Here is a 25,663-nt window from a genome sequence, read left to right as displayed (position 1 = left end):
TGAGAAAGTTGCCATTGGGGTAAAGCGAGGCTTGACGCTACATTGTTGCGCTGATAGTGGGAGTCGTTATTTTCTAAACTAACAACATTTTCCCCTTACGAAACCTTTCTTAGACTGAAGTATTTTCTAATCTCACGTTTCATCGAGTACAGGCTATTCTTCAGATACGAATAGTAATTTATGCTGAGCATTCACCACAAGCTCCCACGGCAAGTCAAGTGGGAACTCTTCATTACAATTAACTTCTGTGGATTTGTTCTAGTAGCCTACCCTTCTTCACTGAGCGCGTTGTGGTCTTGGCTCTGTTGACTACAACTGGAGTTTCGGATATTGCTGTGTGGACAGGATCACACAGCCTACAACAGAGGACGACTACTCTTTTTTTCTCCTCTGGATGACCCGTCTCCCTTGTTTTTACGGTTGATACATGGTCGTATGCTGGAGTAAAGAAAGAGAAAGGTAATCTTCCGCGCATCAGTCGCCGGAGCACCGCTGTTGAGGAGTTGAACGGAGATCTAGGAGGACAAACGGTCGGACGTTTTGTGTCATTTTACGGCCAGTCTCGGAAGGACCTAGGATGCATTTATCGTAAACTGGAGCATCCCCACGCCGGTCCCTATTTTGATACCAGACGGTTTTTTAGGAAGAGGACATCTGCGGAGGTAGAACGATGTTCCCCCAGGGTCGACACCCGGTAAGGTTGGCCAGTGAAACGCATCCCCCATCCGCAGGTTCTCTGCACTCATTTGTCACGTCGAACCATTTGCCCATCTGTAAAGCCCTGTATGCCGGCGATGGCGGGTCGGTCGCGGATGTCGGGCGAAGCTCCTTTGTTTGTCTTTGGCTTAGCGGCTGTCAGCCTGTAACAGTTCTGTAATGAGTTTAACATGATGCACTCCCAGTAATTGGGGCTGGGCGCACATCGCACTTGGATGCTGTATTGGTGTTTTGTGTAATTCACTGCTAATTAGCCTACATCTAACGTCTTTTAAATGTTTAATGAAATGCAGAAACAAACGGTCAGGTATTGAGTGATGTGCCTTTTTTATTTTGGTAGACGCCCCACCAGGCCCCGGGCCAACCTTTCAAATTCACCATTCCAGAGTCACTGGACCGCATCAAAGAGGAGTTCCAGTTCCTCCAAGCCCAGTACCACAGGTGAGTGGCTGTTAACCACACACACTCACAAGACCCACACACACACAACCAACCCACCCCGATAAACTCAGAGGCCAAGATGTCAAACTTTTTGTGCTCAGACTGTGGTAGGTCTAAGCCATGCTGATGTGTTTAAGCCAGAGGGTAGAGTTGGGGGTCAGATTTTCATAAATCACCTCTTATTTTCCCATGTGTGCAACTGTGCATGTTGCCATATGTGGGAGTGGGGAGGGGGAGAGGAGAGTGATGAAATGCCCTGCATGATAACAGTAGCAGGCAGTAGGCTAGACTGCTGCTATTATAGCCATATGACCTAGAACATCTTAATGGCCCATGCAGCAGGTAAACAAATATTGGTCTTGCATGATTCCAAGAGGTTTTCCAGACCATGCCCCTCTGCCCTATAGGCCATATTAGATACGTTTATCTGAACTACATTTGGAATGTCTTCTGGGTACGGGTTCAGGATTGGTGGTGGTGGCTATGTGGCGTCCTGTTTTATTTTGATAGTGTGTCTGTCCTCGGCAGTTTGAAACTGGAGTGTGAGAAGCTGGCCAGTGAGAAGACAGAGATGCAGAGGCACTATGTTATGGTGAGTCCAAATAACACACCCTAGATGTTAACGCACTACCACTGTCTGGAAATATACTATTGCCACATTGCAAGCATACTGTCAACTTACACACATAAACAGGCCTACGCCCACACACACACACACATTGATTTCCACTACATTATCTCAATATATACAGTACCAGTCAAAGGTTTGGACACACCTACTTATTCAAGAGTTTTTCTTTATTTTTACTATTTTCTACATTGTAGAATAATAGTGAAGACATCAAAACTATGAAATAACACATGGAATCATGTAGTAACCATAAAAGTGTTAAACAAATCAAAATATAATTTATATTTGAGATTCTTCAAAGTAGCCACCCTTTGCCTTGATGACAGCTTTGCACACTCTTGGCATTCTCTCAACCAGCTTCACCTGGAATGCTTTTCCAACAGTCTTGAAGGAGTTCCCACATATGCTGAGCCAGGTCATCTGATGCAGCACTCTATCACTCTCCTTATTGGTCAAATAGCCCTTACACAGCCTGGAGGTGTGTTGGGTCATTGTCCTGTTGAAAAACAAATTATAGTCCCGCTAAGTGCAAACCAGATGGGATGGCGTATCGCTGCAGAATGCTGTGGTAGCCATGCTGGTTAAGTGTGCCTTGAATTCTAAATATATCACTGACAGTGTCACCAGCAAAGCACCCCCACACAATCACATTACCTCCTCCATGCTTCATGATGGGAACCACACATGCGGAGATCATCCGTTCACCTACTCTGCGTCTCACAAAGACACGGCGGTTGGAACCAAATATCTCAAATTTGGACTCATCAGACCAAAGGACAGATTTCCACCGGTTTAATGTCCATTGCTCATGTTTCTTGGCCCAAGCAAGTCTCTTCTTTTTATTGGTGTCCTTTAGTAGTGGTTTCTTTGCAGCAATTCGACAATGTTGGCCTGATTCACGCTGTCTCCTCTGAACAGTTGATGTTGAGATGTGTATGTTACTTGAACTCTGTGAAGCATTTATTTGGGCTGCAATTTCTGAGGTAAATCTAATGAACTTATCCTCTGCAGCAGAGGTAACTCTGGGTATTCCTTTCCTATGGCGGTCCTCATGAGAGCCAGTTTCATCATAGCGCTTTGGTTTTTGCGACTGCACTTGAAGAAACTTTCAAAGTTCTTGAAATGTTCCGTATTGACTGACCTTCATGTCTTAAAGTAATGATGGACTGTCGTTTCTCTTTGCTTATTTGAGCTGTTCTTTCCATAATATGGACTTGGTCTTTTACCAAATAGGCCTATCTTCTGTATACCACCCCTACCTTGTCACAACACAACTGATTGTCTCAAACGGAAAGAAATTCCACAAATTAACTTTTAACAAAGCACACCTGTTAATTGAAATGCATTCCAGGTGACTACCTCATGAAGCTGGTTGAGAGAATGCCAAGAGTGTACAAGGCTATCATCAAGGCAAAGGGTGGCTACTTTGAAAAATCTCAAATATATTTTGATTTAACACTTTTTTTCATTACTACATGATTCCATATGTGTTATTTCATAGTTTTGATGTCTTCACTATTATTTTACAATGTAGAAAATAGTAAAAATAAAGAAACTCTGGAATGAGTAGGTGTGTCCAAACTTTTGACTGGTACTGTACATCAACATTCTGAGGTTGTTTTGTCCTTTTTACATTTTAGTCGTTTAGCAGATGCCCTTATCCAGAGTGACTTACAGTTAGGGAATTCATCTTAAGTAGCTAGGTGAGACAACCACATATCACAGTTGTAGTAAGTACATTTTTCCTCAAAGAACTTATCAGCCAAGTTAGTGCCAGTAGAAAAACACAAGTGGGGGGAGACTGACTGAGATGCCTTACGATACTCTTTGAAGAGGTAAAGCTGTTAACTAGCCCTCTCCAATAAGCAGACTACTTTGAGATGTAGGAAAGGGAAATATACTGTTATCCTAATGATTACAACTCTGTCATCCACAGTACTATGAAATGTCTTACGGGCTGAACATTGAAATGCACAAACAGGTAAGCCTTGCTCACACTCGCTCTTACTCTTTCCTATAGTGTGTGTGTTCACGCAGGGAATGGGCTTTTAGCCTGCCAGGGAAGTTGTGTTAGAGTGAGGGTTCATTAGTGATGGATGGTGCTCTGTTTCTCTCTCTAGTTAGACCTGGTGGTACGAGCCCAGAGGCAGGATGAATTACTCTGTTGATTGATTGGTACTGTCTGGGGGAGTAGCCTGTTTTATTGCATTGAAGAGGCTGGGCTGGGGAGGGCATAGGAATCAATCACAGAGCCCTTTATCGAGAAAATGCAGAGGAGCACTCTTCCTCGATATATACACACACACACACACACACACACACACACACACACACACACACCAGCTTGCCCCACAGGAACAGAGCACTCTGGCTCACAGCATTTACCAGTAATTACCACAGAAATCGATTGGTCAGGACAGAGGAAATTGGAGGTGGAATAGCCTGGGTGGTTTGCTGAGGAAGGATTATGTGTGTTCTAGCTCTCTCTTTCCCTCTGTCTTTCCATCTCTCTTTCCCTCTGTCTCTCTCCCCTCTCGTTCTGATAGTAATGCATGCCTCCTATTGTGGGGGAGATGCCATTTCTGCTCATTGTCTCTGTAGAGTGTCGTATTGTGAGTGCTGTATCCCTGCCCCGCCACACCGTAGCCAGTTGCTCTGGCTACTCCAGCCCCAGGCCTAATAGGGCCTCCCCTTGGAGCCTCCCTTCTGTCTGCTCCGCTGCCTGATTGAATGGAGTTGGAGGAGAGTGGAGTGGAGTGCCGACCCATTCTCCTGCTGCTCTTATTAGGGTATTGGGGCTGAATTCCAAACCTAACCTTAACCTCTACACCTACGCACGTAGACCTTAACGGATTGATTCAGGTTTCATGAAGCAGTATGGTATTAGGCCTAGCTCCATCTTGCCCTCTGATAGGCTAGGGGGAAGTTTAGCCTATCCAGTCCTCAGGTGTATTACAGATCCAGAAGTGCCTGGGGGTTCAGGGTTCAGGGTGGATCTGGCATTCAACATGTCCTAGTCCCTGTAGGGCTCTCTCTCTCTCTCTCTCTCTTGCCACCTGGCAGAACCCTGTTGCTCAGGTCACGCCCTCAGACCTGCAGGCCCTCGTCACTGTTATCCTAGCTGATGACTCGACAACTCGCCGTGATTTCAATGTGCGGTTCGTCGTGTCTCCTACTACCGTAGTTGAACACACTAGTTAGTGTTATTGTTCAGAATCAGAGCAGAAGTCTGCTACATGACCAAAGGCCGTCCTTTCATTGTAAGCCCCTGGCATGTGTGATAACCACCATGATGTCTGTCTTCTGGGGTGTGGTTGGGTAAGAGACAGGCGAGGTGAGTGACTTTTATTGGTCCATTGATTTCCTGGCTCCTCTGACCCACTTGGGCCCCAGGCTCTGAGTCACGCAATGATTCCCTTAACCGTTCCTTAATGAATCCCTGTTAACACTCTCCTGTGGGTTTAGCCCAATGTGTCTTGGAACTCAGCCTATTCCCGGCCTGCAGCACCTATCTGCCGGCTAAGAATACCCCTCAGAGATGCTGCTTCCCTTCTGGAAAAGCACAGTGGGAGAAGCAGGTATTTTCTTGGCTCACAGGCGTATTCTGGGCGAGCTGCTGTGGTTCTAGGAGCTAGACAGCAGGCAGCAGCAGGTGTGCTAACGGTAAGCCGGTGAGGACGGGGCCAATGGCTGGGCTGCTAGAAGATTGGCTGGAGGAACTCTTCTGATAATGTAGCCTGCATCTGATATCATGGAGATCTGTATGTATCAAGCGTCTGATCTAGGTCAGCACTCCTGCTCTGAGAAGCTTGATACATACGGCCCCTGGGCCCTGACTCCATTTCTCACTCGCTTTTCAAAAGAAAATGGGGGTGTGTGATGTCCTATTAGTGCGTTCGGAGGCTCCTCTAATTCCCCCTGCACCCTGACCCGCCTCAGATCAATTTGATTGGGCGATATGTAATTTGAGCTGCATCATCTGATTTGCTGCCTCCGTGGGGGTATAGGGTATCCAGCCAATCGCAGTCACCTCCGGGGGCCGGATGCCCAGCCATGGATATGAGTGGGACCAAATGAAATTAGGAGTGATGAGATTATCTTAAAGCGCCGATGGGAATAGGAGCGAGGCAGAGGGGGAAACTTAATCTAAGGCTAACATGATAGCAAGGCAGGAGCCTCGGTATGATTCATTGCAATGTGTGTGTATGGTGGTCATGTGTTTTCTGAGAACTGTGGCAGGCAGCAAGCTGTTAACTAGCCCTCTCTCCAGTGAATTGTTTATGGAGCAACTCATACCCATATTGACTTTTTAACATTTTATTTAGCCTTTATTTAACTTGGTTGGTCTCAATGAGATAAAAACATATATTTTTCAAGAGAGACCTGGACCAAGATTGCAGTGTGCATTGATCCTATATCTTGACAGATAGCGGCAGTTGGTCCTGAAAGTCTGGCTATCCTTCAGCAACTCTCCAGCATTACATACACACTAGGGTTGGGCAATATTTGAGCAGACCTCTTCTACGATATGCTTCTCCAAATATACGATATTCGATATAATCGTTTTGCAATGTTAATGACTAAATAATTCAAATGTTTGTTTTTATTTACGATATTATAGTCGCATTCTCATTACTATGATCGCTCCACTATTTCCTGGTTGCTAAAACGTCAGTTTATGTGACAAAATAAGCAAGTATAGTGTAGAGAATCATTGTACCATCTAAACCGCTGTGAAATATATTTTCCATAACCAAAAATATTGTATTTTCAGCTGTTTGAAGCTGGTGTACAAAACCAAAAGTAAAAGACGCAAAGATTAAACTTAAGAATGGGAAGCATAGAACTAGCACACATAGAACAGATATACTGCTTCTTAGACTTGCTTTCAATGAGAATGACAGACCTATAACTCACATTTCTATTTGAATATGGTAGGATTGCCCAAAAAGTTACATATTGCAGCTTTAAATAATCTTAGTATGACAAAAAAAGAAGGCTTAGTTAATTCATTTAGACTTTATTTTCAACATATTAATACAGCCTATCTGATAAAACTGCACAGTTTGAATTTGTAAAGTTCAAATAGAGTATAGTCTTAACCATCACGCTATATTGTCAATGTCAAATATCACGATATTTAATCATATATACAGTGGGGAGAACAAGTATTTGATACACTGCCGATTTTGCAGGTTTTCCTACTTACAAAGCATGTAGAGGTCTGTAATTTTTATCATAGGTACACTTCAACTGTGAGAGACGGAATCTAAAAAACAAAAATCCAGAAAATCACATTGTATGATTTTTAAGTAATTAATTTGCATTTTATTGCATGACATAAGTATTTGATACATCAGAAAAGCAGAACTTAATATTTGGTACAGAAACCTTTGTTTGCAATTACAGAGATCATACGTTTCCTGTAGGTCTTGACCAGGTTTGCACACATTGCAGCAGGGATTTTGGCCCACACCTCCATACAGACCTTCTCCAGATCCTTCAGGTTTCGGGGCTGTCGCTGGGCAATACGGACTTTCAGCTCCCTCCAAAGATTTTCTATTGGGTTCAGCTCTGGAGACTGGCTAGGAATGCTTCTTACGGAGCCACTCCTTAGTTGCCCTGGCTGTGTGTTTCGGGTCGTTGTCATGCTGGAAGACCCAGCCACGACCCATCTTCAATGCTCTTACTGAGGGAAGGAGGTTGTTGGCCAAGATCTCGCGATACATGGCCCCATCCATCCTCCCCCCAATACAGTGCAGTCGTCCTGTCCCCTTTGCAGAAAAGCATCCCCAAAGAATGATGTTTTCACCTCCATGCTTCACGGTTGGGATGGTGTTCTTGGGGTTGTACTCATCCTTCTTCTTCCTCCAAACACGGCGAGTGGAGTTTAGACCAAAAAGCTCTATTTTTGTCTCATCAGACCACATGACCTTCTCCCATTCCTCCTCTGGATCATCCAGATGGTCATTGGCAAACTTCAGACGGGCCTGGACATGCGCTGGCTTGAGCAGGGGGACCTTGCGTGCGCTGCAGGATTTTAATCCATGATGGCGTAGTGTGTTACTAATGGTTTTCTTTGAGACTGTGGTCCCAGCTCTCTTCAGGTCATTGACCAGGTCCTGCCGTGTAGTTCTGGGCTGATCCCTCACCTTCCTCATGATCATTGATGCCCCACGAGGTGAGATCTTGCATGGAGCCCCAGACCGAGGGTGATTGACCGTCATTTTGAACTTCTTCCATTTTCTAATAATTGCGCCAACAGTTGTTGCCTTCTCACCAAGCTGGTTGCCTATTGTCCTGTAGCCCATCCCAGCCTTGTGCAGGTCTACAATTTTATCCCTGATGTCCTTACACAGCTCTCTGGTCTTGGCCATTGTGGAGAGGTTGGAGTCTGTTTGATTGAGTGTGTGGACAGGTGTCTTTTATACAGGTAACGAGTTCAAACAGGTGCAGTTAATACAGGTAATGAGTGGAGAACAGGAGGGCTTCTTAAAGAAAAACTAACAGGTCTGTGAGAGACGGAATTCTTACTGGTTGGTAGGTGATCAAATACTTATGTCATGCAATAAAATGCAAATTAATTACTTAAAAATCATACAATGTGATTTTCTGGATTTTTGTTTTAGATTCCGTCTCTGACGGTTGAAGTGTACCTATGATAAAAATTACAGACCTCTACATGCTTTGTAAGTAGGAAAACCTGCAAAATCGGCAGTGTATCAAATACTTGTTCTCCCCACTGTATATAGGATATCGGGTGCAGTTGACCTGGGGTGTATTCATTAGGAACCAAACGGGGAGGGACATACCTGAACTAGTCCAGTAAGAAACTCTCGATTTCAAAATGTTTTGCTACGGTGTGCACTAATGAATAAACCCCAGCTGGAGTTGACCTGCACATGGCTGTGTGAATACAATCGGGAATGTTTTTAGATCCGACGGCCCCTAGGCACTGCTGGATGTATCTTCTAAGCTGTGATGGTCACTGCACTACCCATACTGATCCGTCCATCCTCTCTCTACTCTTCAACAGACAGAGATTGCCAAGAGGCTCAACACCATCTGTGCACAAGTCATCCCCTTCCTCTCACAGGAGGTAAGTGTGTGTGCTTGTATGTAGTCAATTCATTTCGTGTAGTAGGCCCAGGATATTACGTGTGTAACGCTGTGCGTAACGCTGTGCGTAACGCTGTGTGTAACTGTGTGCCCATGCAGCACCAGCAGCAGGTGGTCCAGGCGGTAGAGAGAGCCAAGCAGGTCACCATGGCTGAACTCAACGCCATCATTGGGGTACGGGGACTTCCCGGTCTACCACCCACTGTAAATACACTCTACTGCAACTTCCTTTGTCTGTGTGTGTGTGTACTGTGTGTGTGTGTGTATGTGTGACATGCTATTAGTGAAATGTCGACATGTCTGTGACAGTTCTTTATCAGGATATGCTGCTGCTGTGTTTGGTAACCATAACAACATGTGTAGCTGCTGCTGTGTTTGGTAACCATAACAACATGTGTAGCTGCTGCTGTGTTTGGTAACCATAACAACATGCGTAGCTGCTGCTGTGTTTGGTAACCATAACAACATGTAGCTGCTGCTGTGTTTGGTAACCATAACAACATGCGTAGCTGCTGCTGTGTTTGGTAACCATAACAACATGCGTAGCTGCTGCTGTGTTTGGTAACCATAACATCATGTGTAGCTGCTGCTGTGTTTGGTAACCATAACAACACGTGTAGCTGCTGCTGTGTTTGGTAACCATAACAGGTGTAGCTGCTGCTGTGTTTGGTAACCATAACAACAGGTGTAGCTGCTGCTGTGTTTGGTAACCATAACAACAGGTGTAGCTGCTGCTGTGTTTGGTAACCATAACAACAGGCGTAGCTCCTGCTGTGTTTGGTAACCATAACAACATGCGTAGCTGCTGCTGTGTTTGGTAACCATAACAACATGCGTAGCTGCTGCTGTGTTTGGTAACCATAACAACATGCGTAGCTGCTGCTGTGTTTGGTAACCATAACAACATGCGTAGCTGCTGCTGTGTTTGGTAACCATAACATCATGTGTAGCTGCTGCTGTGTTTGGTAACCATAACAACACGTGTAGCTGCTGCTGTGTTTGGTAACCATAACAGGTGTAGCTGCTGCTGTGTTTGGTAACCATAACAACAGGTGTAGCTGCTGCTGTGTTTGGTAACCATAACAACAGGCGTAGCTGCTGCTGTGTTTGGTAACCATAACAACATGCGTAGCTGCTGCTGTGTTTGGTAACCATAACAACATGCGTAGCTGCTGCTGTGTTTGGTAACCATAACAACATGCGTAGCTGCTGCTGTGTTTGGTAACCATAACAACATGCGTAGCTGCTGCTGTGTTTGGTAACCATAACAACATGCGTAGCTGCTGCTGTGTTTGGTAACCATAACAACATGTGTAGCTGCTGCTGTGTTTGGTAACCATAACAACATGTGTAGCTGCTGCTGTGTTTGGTAACCATAACAACATGTGTAGCTGCTGCTGTGTTTGGTAACCATAACAACATGTGTAGCTGCTGCTGTGTGTTGGCTGTTTGGATTTTCTCAACGGTTCTGTGAGGCTTTGGAAGAGGGGGGAGGTGGTGGGTGAGGTGGGTTTGATGGCTGTGGCGGTTGCCATTTGAGTCTTAATTGCAGGATTCCAGAGTGTATAAAGTGGGTTTGAGAGTCTGGTCCCCCCCACCAAGCTGTCAGTCAACGTGTTTGTGTGTGTTAAATGAGTGTAATGAAGCATGGACACCCTCCCTGCTCCCTCTCCGGCTCACCCTAACACCCCCTGACACATAGGCTCCCCCCGCCTCCACCAATACTTCCCCTCCATTTACTCTCACCAGTGGGGGGAGGTGTGTGTGTGTGTGTGTGTGTGTGTGTGTGTGTGGGCGCGAGCGATTGAGCGCCCTTTGCCATGCTGTTTTGGCACATCGAACAAGGGCTCGGTGGTATGTGTGTGTGTTTGGCGGGCAAGCCTAGGGATTAACACTGTGAAAGAGTAGGTATGGGGTTAGAGTGCTGTGGCGTCTCTCTCCTGTGGTTCTTAGGGGTGGGGGGGTGGGGTGGGGTGGCTTAGTCAATTAGAGATAAAGAGGAGGGTTGACCTTCACCACCGCCCCTCCCCCACTCTCCTGCTGAGACCCTCCCTCCCCCTCTCCCCCGCGGCAAATCTCAGAGGTTTGATTCCTGCGGCTACTGTCTGAAGACGCAATAATGATGTTTTGGAACACAAAGGCATTTCACGCTCAGACGAGCGCCTGATTTGGTGTGAAAGAGACCGAGACCTGACAGCTAAACGCCCCCAATCCACCAGAGCCCCCCCTCCCGCCCTCCCTGCCTGGCCCGCAGGCAGCAGCTGGGGCTCTCCAACCCCCTCCTCCCTCCCTCTTCAGGCTCTGGGCTGTGATCCCAGCTGTCAGTATTGTTCAGTATTTGTGTGTGTGTGTTTAGAAATATAGAGTGTGTGTTGAAGGGAGAGGTTTATGGCTCTGCCATTATTTGTGAGAAGGCCACATCGTAGAAAGCTGCTCTGGGTGAAACACTGAAGGATCATGAATTCCTCTAGATTTTCACATTGATCACTCTGCTCCATCAGTCTGTTAATGGCTGGTTGTATTGATTGACACCCTTTTCAAGTGGATTGGGGAATATTGATTGATTTTGGATTAGTAATTGATTGCACCTCTCTCCTGTAGCAGCAGCACCTGTCCCACGCGCACGGCTCCCATGTCCCCCTCACCCCCCACCCCGCGGGGCTCCACCAGGCCCATTTGGGAGGGGCCAGTCTGCTCGCCCTGTCCAGTGCCCTGGGGGCGCCGCCGCCCCACCTGGCCAGCAAAGAGGACAAGAAACACCCAGTGGAGGTCGAGCACCTGAGAGGTGAGACCCACCCGGCCTTGTTGCTGGGCCTGCATCTGAGGAGGAGTCTGTCTGGCCCGCCCACATAGTAGAGTAGAACGGACTGGACTGTGTCATCATTGGGTTTGTTAATAATAAATATACTGAAAACAACAAGTGCACGGCTCAGGATTCTAATTATTTTATTTTTCTCTCCATTTCTTTTCGTGTGTTTTCCGTGCCGCCCTGGTGTCCTCGACACCTTGATGCTGTGTGTCATCGTTGCTATGGGAACAGAGCGAGAGCCAGGCACAGTAAGTACTTCCTGTTACCTCTGGCTGCAGCCTCGACGAGCGCGAGCTAAATACCTGAAATGAAGCATCATACCCCTCCTAGATGAGATGATACGAGAGAGTCAACTAGTCCCTGGTTGCTAGGGGACCTGATGCTACTTTGCACCACAAAGCACAATCCATCTAGTTTCCCCCTTAGCACTTTTTATCTTAACCCCTGCTAATCATTCCCTAAGCCCACTCACTATCTTTCTCACACACAGACACAGCTCTGTGCCACCCACCGTCCTTGCTTTGATTCACCTCCCTCATTCTCACATCAAACTGGCCTTCATTTACACATTTAGACATGCATCCATGGCTTTTAAGTGTGTGTGTGTGTGTGTGTGTGTGTGTGTGTGTTTTCCTCTGAGGTTAACATTATGGCAGGGTGCTGGGGTGTTGGTCTGCCTGCCGTTACTGGATTGGCCTGGATCTGCCCTGGTCTGTTTGGCTCGCTCTCCAAATGAGGGCTTTAGCAGAGCTGGCACACACACACACACGCACGTACACAGACGTGTACACGCACACACACACACAATAACAGGAGCTCTCGCCCTCCACTGCCCGGCATTGTTGTGTGTATTAAACACCTCAGTGAGCAGATTGCCCCTCCCCCCACTCTGCTGATCCTGCGCTTAAAGGGCCTCATTGTGTTTAATACGGCTGCTGGTGGGGGGGGGGGGGAGCTAGAGCGTCATGACCTGAGAGACAGTGGGGAAATTGCTTGTGTTTTGTGGGTCAGCGCTTTCTAAAGCCTTTAAATAATGTTCCCCTGAGAGGCAGGGCGTGAAGGAGCCTTTGGCTGGGGGGGAGGAGGCCCCTGGCCCTGCCTGTCTATTGGTCCTCTGTGTGTGTTTTCTGCGGCTCCTGGATGCACATTTCATTGACAGCGTCAGGCCTAAATGGACTCCAACATGATGGGCTAATCCACACACAATGGGATCTGTTAGTCAGGGGAGCCAGGGGAGGGGAGGGGGTTGGGGAAGTGAATCACACACACTGCCCTTTAGCTACAGTGGTAAAAGCTGGACAGGGCCAGGAGAGGGAGCACTGATAAAGCGGCAGAACTGCTCTAATCAGCGTCTTCTCTGCCGTGTGTCAGCCCACCACCACTACTGTGACTGAAGACTGACAGACAGCCCCACCTGCCCCTGGCCTGGAGGGTGAAGGTGCTGTAGTTTAGGGCTCTGAGACACACTCCTGTAGGTTTTCACTCCAACCCCAGTTTTAACTAACCTGATTCAGCTTATCAACCAGCAAATTATTAGAATCAGGTGCGCTAGATTAGGGTTGGAGTGAAAACCTACAGGAGGGTAGCTCTCCAGGAACAGGGTTGGAGTGAAAACCTACAGGAGGGTCTCTCTCCAGGAACAGGGTTGGAGAGCCCTGATGTAGATGCTGATTTCCCCACTAATGGTTAAGGTTAGGATTGGGAGAAGGGAAGCTGATCCTGGATCTGTACCTAGGGGAAACTTCACCCAGGAGTGGCCTGTAGAATGTCATGTCTTCTGCTATTTCCTCACCCCCCCCTTCCTGTCTTTGGCAGAGTAATACCCTGCTGGTTGCTGACAGTTTGCGGAACTCAGACAAGCGGCGCAACGGACCAGAATTCTCCAACGACACCAAGAAGAGGAAAGTGGAGGACAAGGACTCCAGTCATTATGTAAGCAGCAGCTGTGAGGGTGATGTGTGTGTGTGTGTGTGTGTGGTGACTGACACCCTGTTTGTCCCCACAGGATAGTGATGGGGAGAAGAGTGATGACAACCTGGTGGTGGATGTCTCCAATGAGGTAACGTGTGTCTTTCTGACGTGTACATGCCTGTCTATGGATGTTCTGTTAGGCCTCGCTAGATAGCTCAAAGATAGATAGACTCTATGGATGTCATATGGGTCCTAGTCAAAAGTAGTGCACTAAATAGGAAATGGGGTGCTCTTTAGGATGCAGACTATTATTCCACATGGGGGAAAGTGGGGCGCTGAGTGAGTCAGTGTGTGAATTAACCTATCCCCCCCAGGACCCTGCCTCCCCGCATGGAACGCGCCTGCCATCCCCCAGGGAGAATGGGCTGGACAAGACACGCCTCCTGAAGAAGGACCCCTCCTGTAGCCCCGCCTCCACAGCCTCATCTGCAAGCTCTTCCTCCCTCAAGTCCAAAGAGATGGGAATGGTGGGTGTGGCCAAAGCTCTCAATACACCTAACCCAATTATGTCTAAACAAGGCTTTAATGCTGGATCACAGAAACACACACAATTGACCTTCCCATTTCCCTCTAAAGAGCGGCAAATATATAATCTCTTACCCTCTTTCTCTCATTCCATCTCTTAATTTGTCTCTCTCTTTAATGGTGTGATATCTGGGTAACGAATGCCTCTGTGTGTTTCCATGGCAGCGTGATAAGCCGGGTACGCCTGGGCTGAAGTCGAGCACGCCTACTCCCAGAGGAGACGCCACCCCAGGACCCAGCGCCACGCCCACTCTCCGACCAAGCCTATCCAAGCCCCCCTCCATGGACCTACCTCACCCACCTAGTAAGAGGAAAAAAAGTCACACCTTTGAATTGACCTCGGTGCCATTTCCAACCCTTCCTAACAGCCTATAAGGCGGCAGGTAGCCTAGCATTAAGAGCGTTTGGCCAGTAACTGAAAGGTCGCTGGTTCTAATCCCAGAGCCGGCATGGTGAAAAATCTGTCTGTGCATCTAAAGCAAAGCACTTAAACCTAATTGCTCCTGTAAGTCGCTCTGGAGAAGAGTGTCTGCTAAATGAATAAAATGTTGAATGTATAGGACAGGCAACCTACTAGTATACATTGGTTTTTGTTAGGGATTCTACACTCCTTTGGTATTTTTTTTCATTGGTCCTTTGTTAATACAATGCATTTCAGCAGTCAAGTTTTCAAGATGGAGTGCTTTCAGTACAGAGCAAAAACTTGATGATGCCTTGATGCGTTTTGGCGTGACTGAATACAGTTCAAGTTCTTTTAACCCATCTGACAACAGCTCCTGTGTACCCCTTAGCTGCTGGTCTGCGGACCCCGCTGGCGGTGCCAGGGTCGTACCCTGGGCCTTTCGGAATGCTTCCCCACGCCGCCATGAACGGGGAGCTGGCAGGCGCCGCATACGCCGGCCTCCACAACATGTCCCCCCAGATGAGTGCTGCGGCTGCCGTCGCTGCGGCCGCGTACGGACGCTCCCCTATGGTGGGTGGCCGAGTGGCCGAGTGTTCGCTTATTCAGTCAATCTGAGTCCATAATCTGTGCTCATTGTGTGTCTAAACGGCTAAGTGTCTGTGTTCACGTAGGACCCAATGCGGTGTCAACTGACCTCATTTCTCTGGTGTGTGTGTGTGTGTGTGTGTGTGTGTGCCCATGGCTCTTTATGAGTGTGTACTCATCCCTCTCTCTGTGTTCTCCCTCAGGTGGGCTTTGACCCTCATCCTCACATGAGAGTCCCTGGAATGCCCCCCAGCTTATCAGCCATCCCTGGAGGCAAACCGTGAGTGTGCGGGGACAGTGAATACTTTTGGAGCTCACTGTATCTCAAATGTATTCCATGCCTTAATTCCACCTTCCCTCCTCTTCCTCCTTCACCTCATCCTCCTCTCAGGGCCTACTCTTTCCACGTTAGCGCCGATGGACAGATGCAGCCGGTGCCCTTCCCTCCGGACGCCCTGGTGGGCCCGGGCATCCCACGCCATGCTCGCCAGATCAACACTCTGAACCACGGCGAGGTGGTGTGTGCCGTCACCATCAGTAATCCCACGCGCCACGTCTACACGGGTGGCAAGGGCTGCGTCAAGGTCTGGGACATCAGTCACCCTGGCAACAAGAGTCCCGTGTCCCAACTGGACTGCCTGGTGAGTGCTACACGCACACACACAATATACATGCTTTTATCCAAAATCACACAGTTGGTGCATCGTGCACCAACCAACCCACCGGGGTGTCTGAGAGAGAAATCTGTCACATGCTCTAAATATACACCTACCCACCACTGTTACATCGTTTGTGTATTAGAGGCCCAAAATAAGTGTGTGTGTGTGTGTGTGTCAGAACCGAGACAACTACATCCGCTCGTGCCGGCTGCTCCCCGACGGCCGGACGCTCATTGTGGGGGGCGAGGCCAGCACGCTGTCAATCTGGGACCTGGCGACGCCCACCCCGCGCATCAAGGCGGAGCTGACCTCCTCTGCCCCTGCCTGCTACGCCCTGGCCATCTCCCCCGACTCCAAGGTCTGCTTCTCCTGCTGCAGTGACGGGAACATCGCCGTCTGGGACCTGCACAACCAGACCCTGGTTAGGTAAGGAACACTGGGAGGAGAATACATGGCCAGTAGGGAATAGGTAGAAATTAATAGCCTTTAGTAACCACAGGTCCAGGGTCGGCTATTGTAATATCCCGCTAATGGTTAAAGGTAAGATTGAGTGTAGGGTTCTCTGATCCTAGATCTGTGGTTAAGGGCAACTTCTTTCCTTGAGTGAATACACATGAATGTTTGTACAGGTAACTGCCAAAATAAAGGAATCACTAACATAAAGCATCTTAATAGGGCGTTGGGTAGAGGTTGACACGGGAGTGAAAATTCATTCCTGTCCCGTCTTGTCCTGTAAAGAAAATTCCCGTACTGTCCTGATCCCGCAGCAGTTATATAACCACGGAACTTCCCTCTCCCATCCCATGCTCATTTTTACATGCAGAAATGACTTTCTCCGTTAGCTGCTCTGTGTGTGAGTAGACATGGCTGCTGCTCATGACGGTAGCCTGCCCTGCACACACAGCTGATAACAACCACAGTCAGTCAGTTGTGTAATTGCTCGGCAAAGACAACTCTATCAAATTTAGCTAAAACATTGCTGTTTCCTTTTCAACGGCTCTAATGTTAGTGATGGGTCCTTGGCTGCAACAAGACGTTGCAATTCCTCTCTCGAATGTTTCGTCATTCTCTGATGTACGTTGACCTCTGAGGTAAAGTAGTGACTGGCTACAACTGAAGTGGGGTGGGGAGGGTTGAGGGGGGAATGCTTTTTATTTTTATGAAGTCCACTATATATTAGGCCTACACAGCTTAATTGATGAAATGCTCCACACATGACATATTTCTAACCCCCCCCCCACTCCCATTCCTGCCGGAGTGCTGATCCCATGTCAACCTCTAGCATTGGGCCACCAGAGCAGCTTCAATGCACCTTGCCATAGATTCTACAAGTGTCTGGAACTCTATTGGAGGGATGCGACATCATTCTTCCACAGTAAATTCCATCATTGGTGTTTTGTTGATGGTGGTGGAAAACGCTGTCTCAGGCACCGCTCCAGAATCTCCCATAAGTGTTCAATTGGGTTGAGATCTGATAACTGAGACAGACACTCACACACTATGCTCCTTTGAGACCCCTCTTTCAAAGTCACTGAGATCTCTTCTAGCCATGGTAGACAAAATATTGGGCAACTGGACTTTTCTATACATTACTCTAGGGTTTCCTTTTCTATACATTACTCTAGGGTTTCCTTTTCTATACATTACTCTAGGGTTTCCTTTTCTATACATTACTCTAGGGTTTCCTTTTCTATACATTACTCTAGGGTTTCCTTTTCTATACATTACTCTAGGGTTTCCTTTTCTATACATTACTCCAGGGTTTCCTTTTCTATACATTACTCTAGGGTTTCCTTTTCTATACATTACTCTAGGGTTTCCTTTATTTTGGCAGTTACCTGTATATGTTCACGTTTTATCTCTGAGTGTACAGTATATTTACATGTGTGCTTGAGAGGGTCGTATACCATTTGTGTGTGTATTTGAGCGTGTTATGAATTTATATAATATACCATTTAGCAAATACTTTTATCTAAAGCGACTTAATCATGCATGCATACATTTTGATATGGGTGGCCCCAGCGGGAATTGAACCCACAAACCTTGGCGTTGCAAGCGCCTTGCTCTACCAACTGGGCCACACAGGACCACATACAGTATTTGATAACATATCTGTTTTTAATGTGTGTGTTGTCCACCGCAGGCAGTTCCAGGGCCACACCGACGGAGCCAGCTGTATTGACATCTCCAACGATGGGACCAAGCTGTGGACGGGGGGGCTGGACAACACTGTTCGATCCTGGGACCTGAGGGAGGGACGCCAGCTGCAGCAGCACGACTTCACCTCACAGGTACACACACACACACACACACACACACACACAGGCATCTCACATCACTGGTGACGAAAGATCTCATGCACTTTGGTCGCAGCTCATTTTCACCTTGCAACGGTGTGTTGTTTAGGACGTCTTTGTGTAACAGGAGTATCCATAGTAATGCAGGACTTATCACATATCACAGGTTACAATAGCCAGCACAATAGAGTGTATTAACAGGTTTGGCCCGGAGCAGGAGGCTATTAGCTTAATACCTAAGAAGTGAATTGTAAAGGGGAAAAGACTGGGTTGCTTGTTGTGGCAGGTGGGGCAGTCCTCTGTTAGTTTACATGTTATTTACATGACATTGTGGTCCTCTGTAGCTCAATTGGTAGAGCATGGCGGTTGTAACGCTAGGGTAGTGGGTTCGATCCCCGGGACCACCCATACATAAAAATGTATGCACACATGACTAAGTCGCTTTGGATAAAAGCGTCTGCGAAATGGCATATTATTATTATTACATTAGCCACAGCTGTGTGCTAGCAGAGATGCTATTGAAACAAGGCCTGGAGGTTAGCGGTTAGTGCAAGACATCAGCTGGTCTCTCAGCATTTACCCACCTGTTACGTAAAAAAAATGCATTGAAAATATAGCGAGCGATACTTTTCTTTCAATAGCGCAAACGGCAATCAGTGTTGACCCACCTAGTTAATTTTTTTAAACACTTCATCACTGACACACACACACACACACACACACACACACACACACACACACACACACACACTCTCACGCTCACTCTCTCTCTCCCACACACTGAGGAGGTTTTCCCCTCTGCCCTTGACTTTGTCTAGATCTTCTCTCTGGGGTACTGTCCGACGGGAGAGTGGCTGGCAGTGGGGATGGAGAGCAGTAACGTAGAGGTGCTCCATGTCACCAAGCCAGACAAGTACCAGCTGCACCTCCACGAGAGCTGTGTGCTCTCCCTCCAGTTTGCCTCCTGTGGTAAGACCATGTCTCCAGATCTCTGTGTACGACTGCGTCTCAAATGGCACCCTATTCCGTTTGTAGTGCACTACTTTTGAACATGGCCCATAGGGCTCTGGTCAGAAAGTAGTGCACTATAAAAGAATAGGGTGCCATTTTGGAACGCAAAGTATGACCTATTCTTGTTAGCTGTGTACAGTAACTTTAATGTCTGATATGGCTGTGTCACTGTGTGTACGGCTGTGTCACTGTGTGTACGGCTGTGTCACTGTGTGTACGGCTGTGTCACTGTGTGTACGGCTGTGTCACTGTGTGTACGGCTGTGTCACTGTGTGTACGGCTGTGTCACTGTGTGTACGGCTGTGTCACTGTGTGTACGGCTGTGTCACTGTGTGTACGGCTGTGTCACTGTGTGTACGGCTGTGTCACTGTGTGTACGGCTGTGTCACTGTGTGTACGGCTGTGTCACTGTATTTTGTCTCCCTGTATCCTGGGGTTAAATTGGCACTTCCTAACTGAAATGTTTTGCTTCTCAGTGGTTCATTTTCCATTTTGAACGGAGATGTACAGTGAGGGAAAAAAGTATTTGATCCCCTGCTGATTTTGTACGTTTGCCCACTGACAAAGAAATGATCAGTCTAATTTTAATGGTAGGTTTATTTGAACAGTGAGAGACAGAATAACAACAAAAAAATCCAGAAAAACGCATGTCAAAAATGTTATAAATTGATTTGCATTTAAATGAGGGAAATAAGTATTTGACCCCCTCTCAATCAGAACGATTTCTGGCTCCCAGGTGTCTTTTATACAGGTAACGAGCTGAGATTAGGAGCACACTCTTAAAGGGAGTGCTCCTAATCTCAGCTTGTTACCTGTATAGAAGACACCTGTCCACAGAAGCAATCAATCAATCAGATTCCAATCTCTCCACCATGGCCAAGACCAAAGAGCTCTCCAAGGATGTCAGGGACAAGATTGTAGACCTACACAAGGCTGGAATGGGCTACAAGGCCATCGCCAAGCAGCTTGGTGAGAAGGTGACAACAGTTGGTGCGATTATTCGCAAATGGAAGAAACACAAAATAACTGTAAATCTCCCTCGTCCTGGGGCTCCATGCAAGATCTCACCTCGTGAAGTTGCAATGATCATGAGGACGGTGAGGAATCAGCCTAGAACTACACGGGAGGATCTTGTCAATGATCTCAAGGCAGCTGGGACCATAGTCACCAAGAAAACAATTGGTAACACACTACGCCGTGAAGGACTGAAATCCTGCAGCGCCCGCAAGGTCCCCCTGCTCAAGAAAGCACATATACATCCCCGTCTGAAGTTTGCCAATGAACATCTGAATGATTCAGAGGAGAACTGGGTGAAAGTGTTGTGGTCAGATGAGACCAAAATGGAGCTCTTTGGCATCAACTAAACTCGCCGTGTTTGGTGGAGGAGGAGGAATGCTGCCTATGACCCCAAGAACACCATCCCCACCGTCAAACATGGAGGTGGAAATATTATGCTTTGGGGGTGTTTTTCTGCTAAGGGGACAGGATAACTTCACCGCATCAAAGGGACGATGGACGGGGCCATGTACCGTCAAATCTTGGGTGAGAACCTCCTTCCCTCAGCCAGGGCATTGAAAATGGGTCGTGGATGGGTATTCCAGCATGACAATGACCCAAAACACACGGCCAAGGCAACAAAGGAGTGGCTCAAGAAGAAGCACATTAAGGTCCTGGAGTGGCCTAGCCAGTCTCCAGACCTTAATCCCATAGAAAATCTGTGGAGGGGAGCTGAAGGTTCGAGTTGCCAAACGTCAGCCCCGAAACCTTAACGACTTGGAGAAGATCTGCAAAGAGGAGTGGGACAAAATCCCTCCTGAGATGTGTGCAAACCTGGTGGCCAACTACAAGAAACGTCTGACCTCTGTGATTGCCAACAAGGGTTTTGCCACCAAGTACTAAGTCATGTTTTGCAGAGGGGTCCAATACTTATTTCCCTCATTAAAATGCAAATCAATTTATAACATTTTTGACATTTGTTTTTCTGGATTTGTTTGTTGTTATTCTGTCTCTCACTGTTCAAATAAACCTACCATTAAAATTATAGACTGATCACGTCTTTGTCAGTGGGCAAACGTACAAAATCAGCAGGGGATCAAATACTTTTTTCCCTCACTGTATAACATATGTTGCTGCTCTTATGATCGAAAAGAGCTTCTGGACATCAGAACAGCGATTACTCACCTCTCTCTCGCTCCCTGCCTCTCTCTCTCTCTCTCTCTCTCTCTCTCTCTCGCTCCCTGCCTCTCTCTCTCTCTCTCTCTCTCTCCTGCCTCTCTCTCTCTCTCTCTCTCTCTCGCTCCCTGCCTCTCTCTCTCTCTCTCTCTCTCGCTCCCTGCCTCTCTCTCTCTCTCTCTCTCGCTCCCTGCCTCTCTCTCTCTCTCTCTCTCTCGCTCCCTGCCTCTCTCTCTCTCTCTCTCTCTCGCTCCCTGCCTCTCTCTCTCTCTCTCGCTCCCTGCCTCTCTCTCTCTCCGCTCCCTGCCTCTCTCTCTCTCTCTCTCGCTCCCTGCCCCTCTCTCTCTCTCGCTCCCTGCCTCTCTCTCTCTCTCTCTCTCTCGCTCCCTGCCTCTCTCTCTCTCTCTCTCTCTCTCGCTCCCTGCCTCTCTCTCTCTCTCTCTCTCTCGCTCCCTGCCTCTCGCTCTCTCTCGCTCTCTGCCTCTCTCTCTCTGCCTCTCTCTCTCGCCTCTCTCTCTCTCTGCCTCTCTCTCTCTCGCTCTCTGCCTCTCTCTCTCTCGCTCTCTGCCTCTCTCGCTCTCTGCCTCTCTCTCTCTCTCTCTCTCTCTCTGCCTCTGCCTCTCTCTCTCTCTCGCTCTCTCTGCCTCTGCCTCTTTCTCTCTCTCTCTCTGCCTCTCTCGCTCTCTGCCTCTGCCTCTCTCGCTCTCTGCCTCTCTCTCTCTCTCGCTCTCTGCCTCTCTCTCTCGCTCTCTGCCTCTCTCTCTCGCTCTCTGCCTCTCTCTCTCTCTCTCTGCCTCTGCCTCTGCCTCTCTCTCTCTCGCTCTCTCTGCCTCTGCCTCTTTCTCTCTCTCTCTCTGCCTCTCTCTCTCTCTCTCTCTCTTCCTCTCTCTGCCTCTCTCGCTCTCTGCCTCTCTCGCTCTCTGCCTCTGCCTCTCTCGCTCTCTGCCTCTGCCTCTCTCGCTCTCTGCCTCTGCCTCTCTCGCTCTCTGCCTCTGCCTCTCTCGCTCTCTGCCTCTCTCTCTCTCGCTCTCTGCCTCTCTCTCTCTCGCTCTCTGCCTCTCGCTCTCTGCCTCTCTCTCTCTCGCTCTCTCTCTCGCTCTCTGCCTCTCTCGCTCTCTGCCTCTCTCTCTCTCTGCCTCTCTCTCTCTCTGCCTCTCTCTCTCTCGCTCTCTGCCTCTCTCGCTCTCTGCCTCTCTCGCTCTCTGCCTCTCGCTGCCTCGCTCTCTCTCTCTGCCTCCAGGTAAATGGTTTGTGAGCACAGGGAAGGATAACCTGCTGAATGCGTGGAGGACACCGTACGGAGCCAGTATATTCCAGGTACACACACACCTGTCCACTTGGACAACCATCTGTTCTCTCTGACAGCCTACCTACCGACACATTTTATTGATCTTGTGTCAAGGCTGGGTGTTAAGCTTTCACTAATCTTTCCCTCTCTATATCTTTCTCCCCTCTCTTTCCCTCCCTCTCTCTCGTTCTCTCTCTACCTCTCTCTCCGCTTCTGTAGTCGAAGGAGTCTTCGTCGGTGCTTAGCTGTGACATCTCAGTCGATGATAAGTATATAGTTACAGGTTCTGGAGATAAGAAGGCCACTGTCTATGAAGTAATCTACTAGACTGCACTAGTGAGCGGGTCGGCCACTGACAAACCAAAGTGGCTTTCTACTGTCCTACATCTCCCCTGGGTCAGGGGATCCTACAGAGCATTCTATATATGTGACCTTTCTACTGTCCTACAGCAGACCCTGGGTCAGTTGATCCTACAGAACATTCTATATGCATTACCATGGGCAGAGCCCCCAGAACAATGACTGATGGACAGACAGACAGCAAGACGGACCGAAACCTCAGAGATGCCGAATTAACAGCGTTGTAGTTTTTATTTTGACAGACAAAGAATGTGAATGGCCTGGTGACCTCGACCCTTTGTGACCCCTAACCTCTGACCCCAGCCTGCTTTTCTGCCAGACATGAGCCCCCACTCTGACCTTTCACCCTAGTACCGTGTCCCATCCTACATGTCCACTATCGTGTGATTAGTTCAGTTTTATTCTCTTTGTTTTTTTGTTATCGGTCGAGCGTTTGTAAAAAAGTGTATATATTTCTTTTCTTACAGTAAATGCTTTAGAAATAACAGAAATGTTTGGTATGTCTTTTACATGGAAAAAAATCTAACCAGGAAAAACACTAAATGGTCTTAATGCTAGCTAATATAAATCGAATGAAATTACTAGACAATAAATGTTCTTTGTTTCGAACAAACGTCTTTTCTCTGGCTTCCAAAGTAGTGAACTGTATCGTTCTAGTTCTTATATTAGTAAGGTCATGACCTTCCATCCAACAGGCCCTATATTCAGACTGCATAGTCTAGTTCAGGGGTCTTCAACCTTTTCTTTCCCAGGGACCCCCTCCCAGGCAAACCGGCGACCCAGAGACCCCCATCATAAGTTAGCAAAAAGAGAAGAGAGAAGTAATCAATATTTTAAAATGAATAGATTTGGTAAATAGTTTTTCATTATTTTGACTTTCCCACATTATAATTGGAAGAGGAAGTGTAAACACTTAACAGCCTATTAGCTAGAAAGGTAACTCCAAACACATGTTTACTAAGAGCATCTGTTTAGCTGGTTAAACAAAGGTTAGGGTATGTCCAAGTCAAGAAAGCTTACCAACACTGGTAGCCTATTTGCGTGTAATAATTGGCTCCAATGAGTGTAATTTGCTCAATATTAGAAAGAAGGTATTCTCTTTTCTACCATAGATATGTAATTCAAAATGTGTTTATTCTGTTGCTAGTGATATTCATCAACCTTAGGGGGAAAAATACACTCGTACTGAACAAAAATATAAACGCAACAATTTCATTGATTTTACTGAGTTACAATTCATATGAGGAAATCAGTCAATTGAAATAAATAAATTAAGCCCTAATCTATAGATTTACATGACAGGCACATGACAGGGCAGGGGCACAGCCTTGGGTGGGCCTGGGAGGGCATAGGCCCATCCACTTGGGAGCCAGGCCAGGCCAATCAGAATGAGTTTCTCCCCACAAAAGGGCTTTATTACACAGAAATACTCCTCAGTTTCATCAGCTGTCTGGGTGGCTGGTCTCAGACGATCCTGCAGGTGAAGAAGCCAGATGTGGAGGTCCTGGACTGGCGTGGTTACACGTGGTCTGCGGTTGTGAGGCTGGTTGAAAGTACTGCCAAATTCTCAAAAACGACGTTGGAAGTGGCTTATGGTAAATACATTAACATTAAATTATCTGGCAACAGCTCTGGTGGACATTCCTGCAGTCAGCATGCCAATTGCGCTCTCCCTCAACTTGAGACGTCTGTGGCATTGTGTTCTGTGACAACTGCACATTTTAGTGGCCTTTTATTGTCCCCAGCACAAGGTGCACCTGTGTAATTATCATGCCGTTTAATCAGCTTCTTGATATGCCACACCTGTGAGGTGGATGGATTATTTTGGCAAAGGAGAAATGCTTACTAACAGGGATGTAAACAAATTTGTGCACAAAATTTGAGCAAAATAAGCTTTTTGTGCATATGGAAAATTTTGGGGATCTTTTATTTCAGCTCATGAAACGTGACCAACATGTTGCATTTATATTTTTGTTCAGTACACACACACACACTGAGTGGCCAAAACGTTAGGAACACCTTCCTAATATTGAGTTGCACCCCCTTTTGCCCTCAGAACAGCCTCAATTCGTCGGGGCATGGATTCTACAAGGTGTCAAGCGTTCCACAGGGATGCTGGCCCATGTTTACTCCAATGCTTCCCACAGTTGTCAAGTTTGCTGGATGTCCTTTGGGTGGTGGACCATTCTTGACACACGGGAAACTGTTGAGCGTGAAAAACCCAGCAGCATTGCAGTTCTTGACACATTCAAACCAGTGCGCCTGGCACCTACTACCATACCCCGTTCAAAGGCACTCAAATATTTTGTCTTGCCCATTCACCCTCTGAATGGCACACACACAATCCATGTCTCAAGGCTTAAACATCCTTCTTTAACCTGTCTCCTCCCCTTCATCTACACTGATTGAAGTGGATTTAACAAGTGACATCAATAAGGGATCATAGCTTTCACCTGGTCAGTCTGTCATGGAATGAGCAGGTGTTCCTAATGTTTCGTACACTCGGTAGGTAGGTAGGGGGGGTGTGTGTGTGTGTGTGTATATATATATATATATATATATTATTATTATTATTATTTACTTTTCACGTACCCCCTTCATTAACCTCCGCGGACCCCCGGTTGAATACCCGTAGTCTAGCTCATATGAGGGTGATTCCATGCCAGCATTGGTGG

General features: G+C 47.4%; 1 protein-coding gene across 7 annotated transcripts; it reads left to right on the top strand.

Moving 5' to 3' along the window:
- LOC121584417 (transducin-like enhancer protein 1) lies at nucleotides 1–23,694 on the top strand. 7 transcript variants are annotated; one of them, XM_041900282.2, is made up of 20 exons: nucleotides 1–694; nucleotides 1,058–1,158; nucleotides 1,687–1,750; nucleotides 3,726–3,770; nucleotides 8,826–8,888; nucleotides 9,008–9,082; nucleotides 11,510–11,693; nucleotides 11,949–11,965; nucleotides 13,533–13,649; nucleotides 13,723–13,776; nucleotides 14,003–14,155; nucleotides 14,379–14,517; nucleotides 14,963–15,186; nucleotides 15,405–15,481; nucleotides 15,593–15,842; nucleotides 16,039–16,286; nucleotides 18,004–18,151; nucleotides 18,976–19,126; nucleotides 22,581–22,657; nucleotides 22,848–23,694. In XM_041900282.2, the coding sequence occupies exons 1-20, from the start codon at nucleotides 671–673 to the stop codon at nucleotides 22,953–22,955; spliced, it is 2,319 nt and encodes a 772-aa protein (XP_041756216.1). In that variant the 5' UTR covers nucleotides 1–670; the 3' UTR covers nucleotides 22,956–23,694. The 7 variants fall into 7 exon arrangements, with proteins under 7 accessions (XP_041756216.1, XP_041756221.1, XP_041756214.1 ...); XM_041900287.2 differs by having other exon boundaries at nucleotides 14,987–15,186; nucleotides 22,848–23,693; XM_041900280.2 differs by having other exon boundaries at nucleotides 9,008–9,112; nucleotides 22,848–23,693.
- Nucleotides 23,695–25,663: the final 1,969 nt, after the last annotated feature.

Source organism: Coregonus clupeaformis, chromosome 16 (genome assembly GCF_020615455.1).
Source record: "Coregonus clupeaformis isolate EN_2021a chromosome 16, ASM2061545v1, whole genome shotgun sequence".
Lineage (NCBI taxonomy): Eukaryota > Metazoa > Chordata > Actinopteri > Salmoniformes > Salmonidae > Coregonus > Coregonus clupeaformis.
Note: the sequence above shows the minus strand (reverse complement) of the source record. Positions and strands in the feature narration are given on the sequence as shown.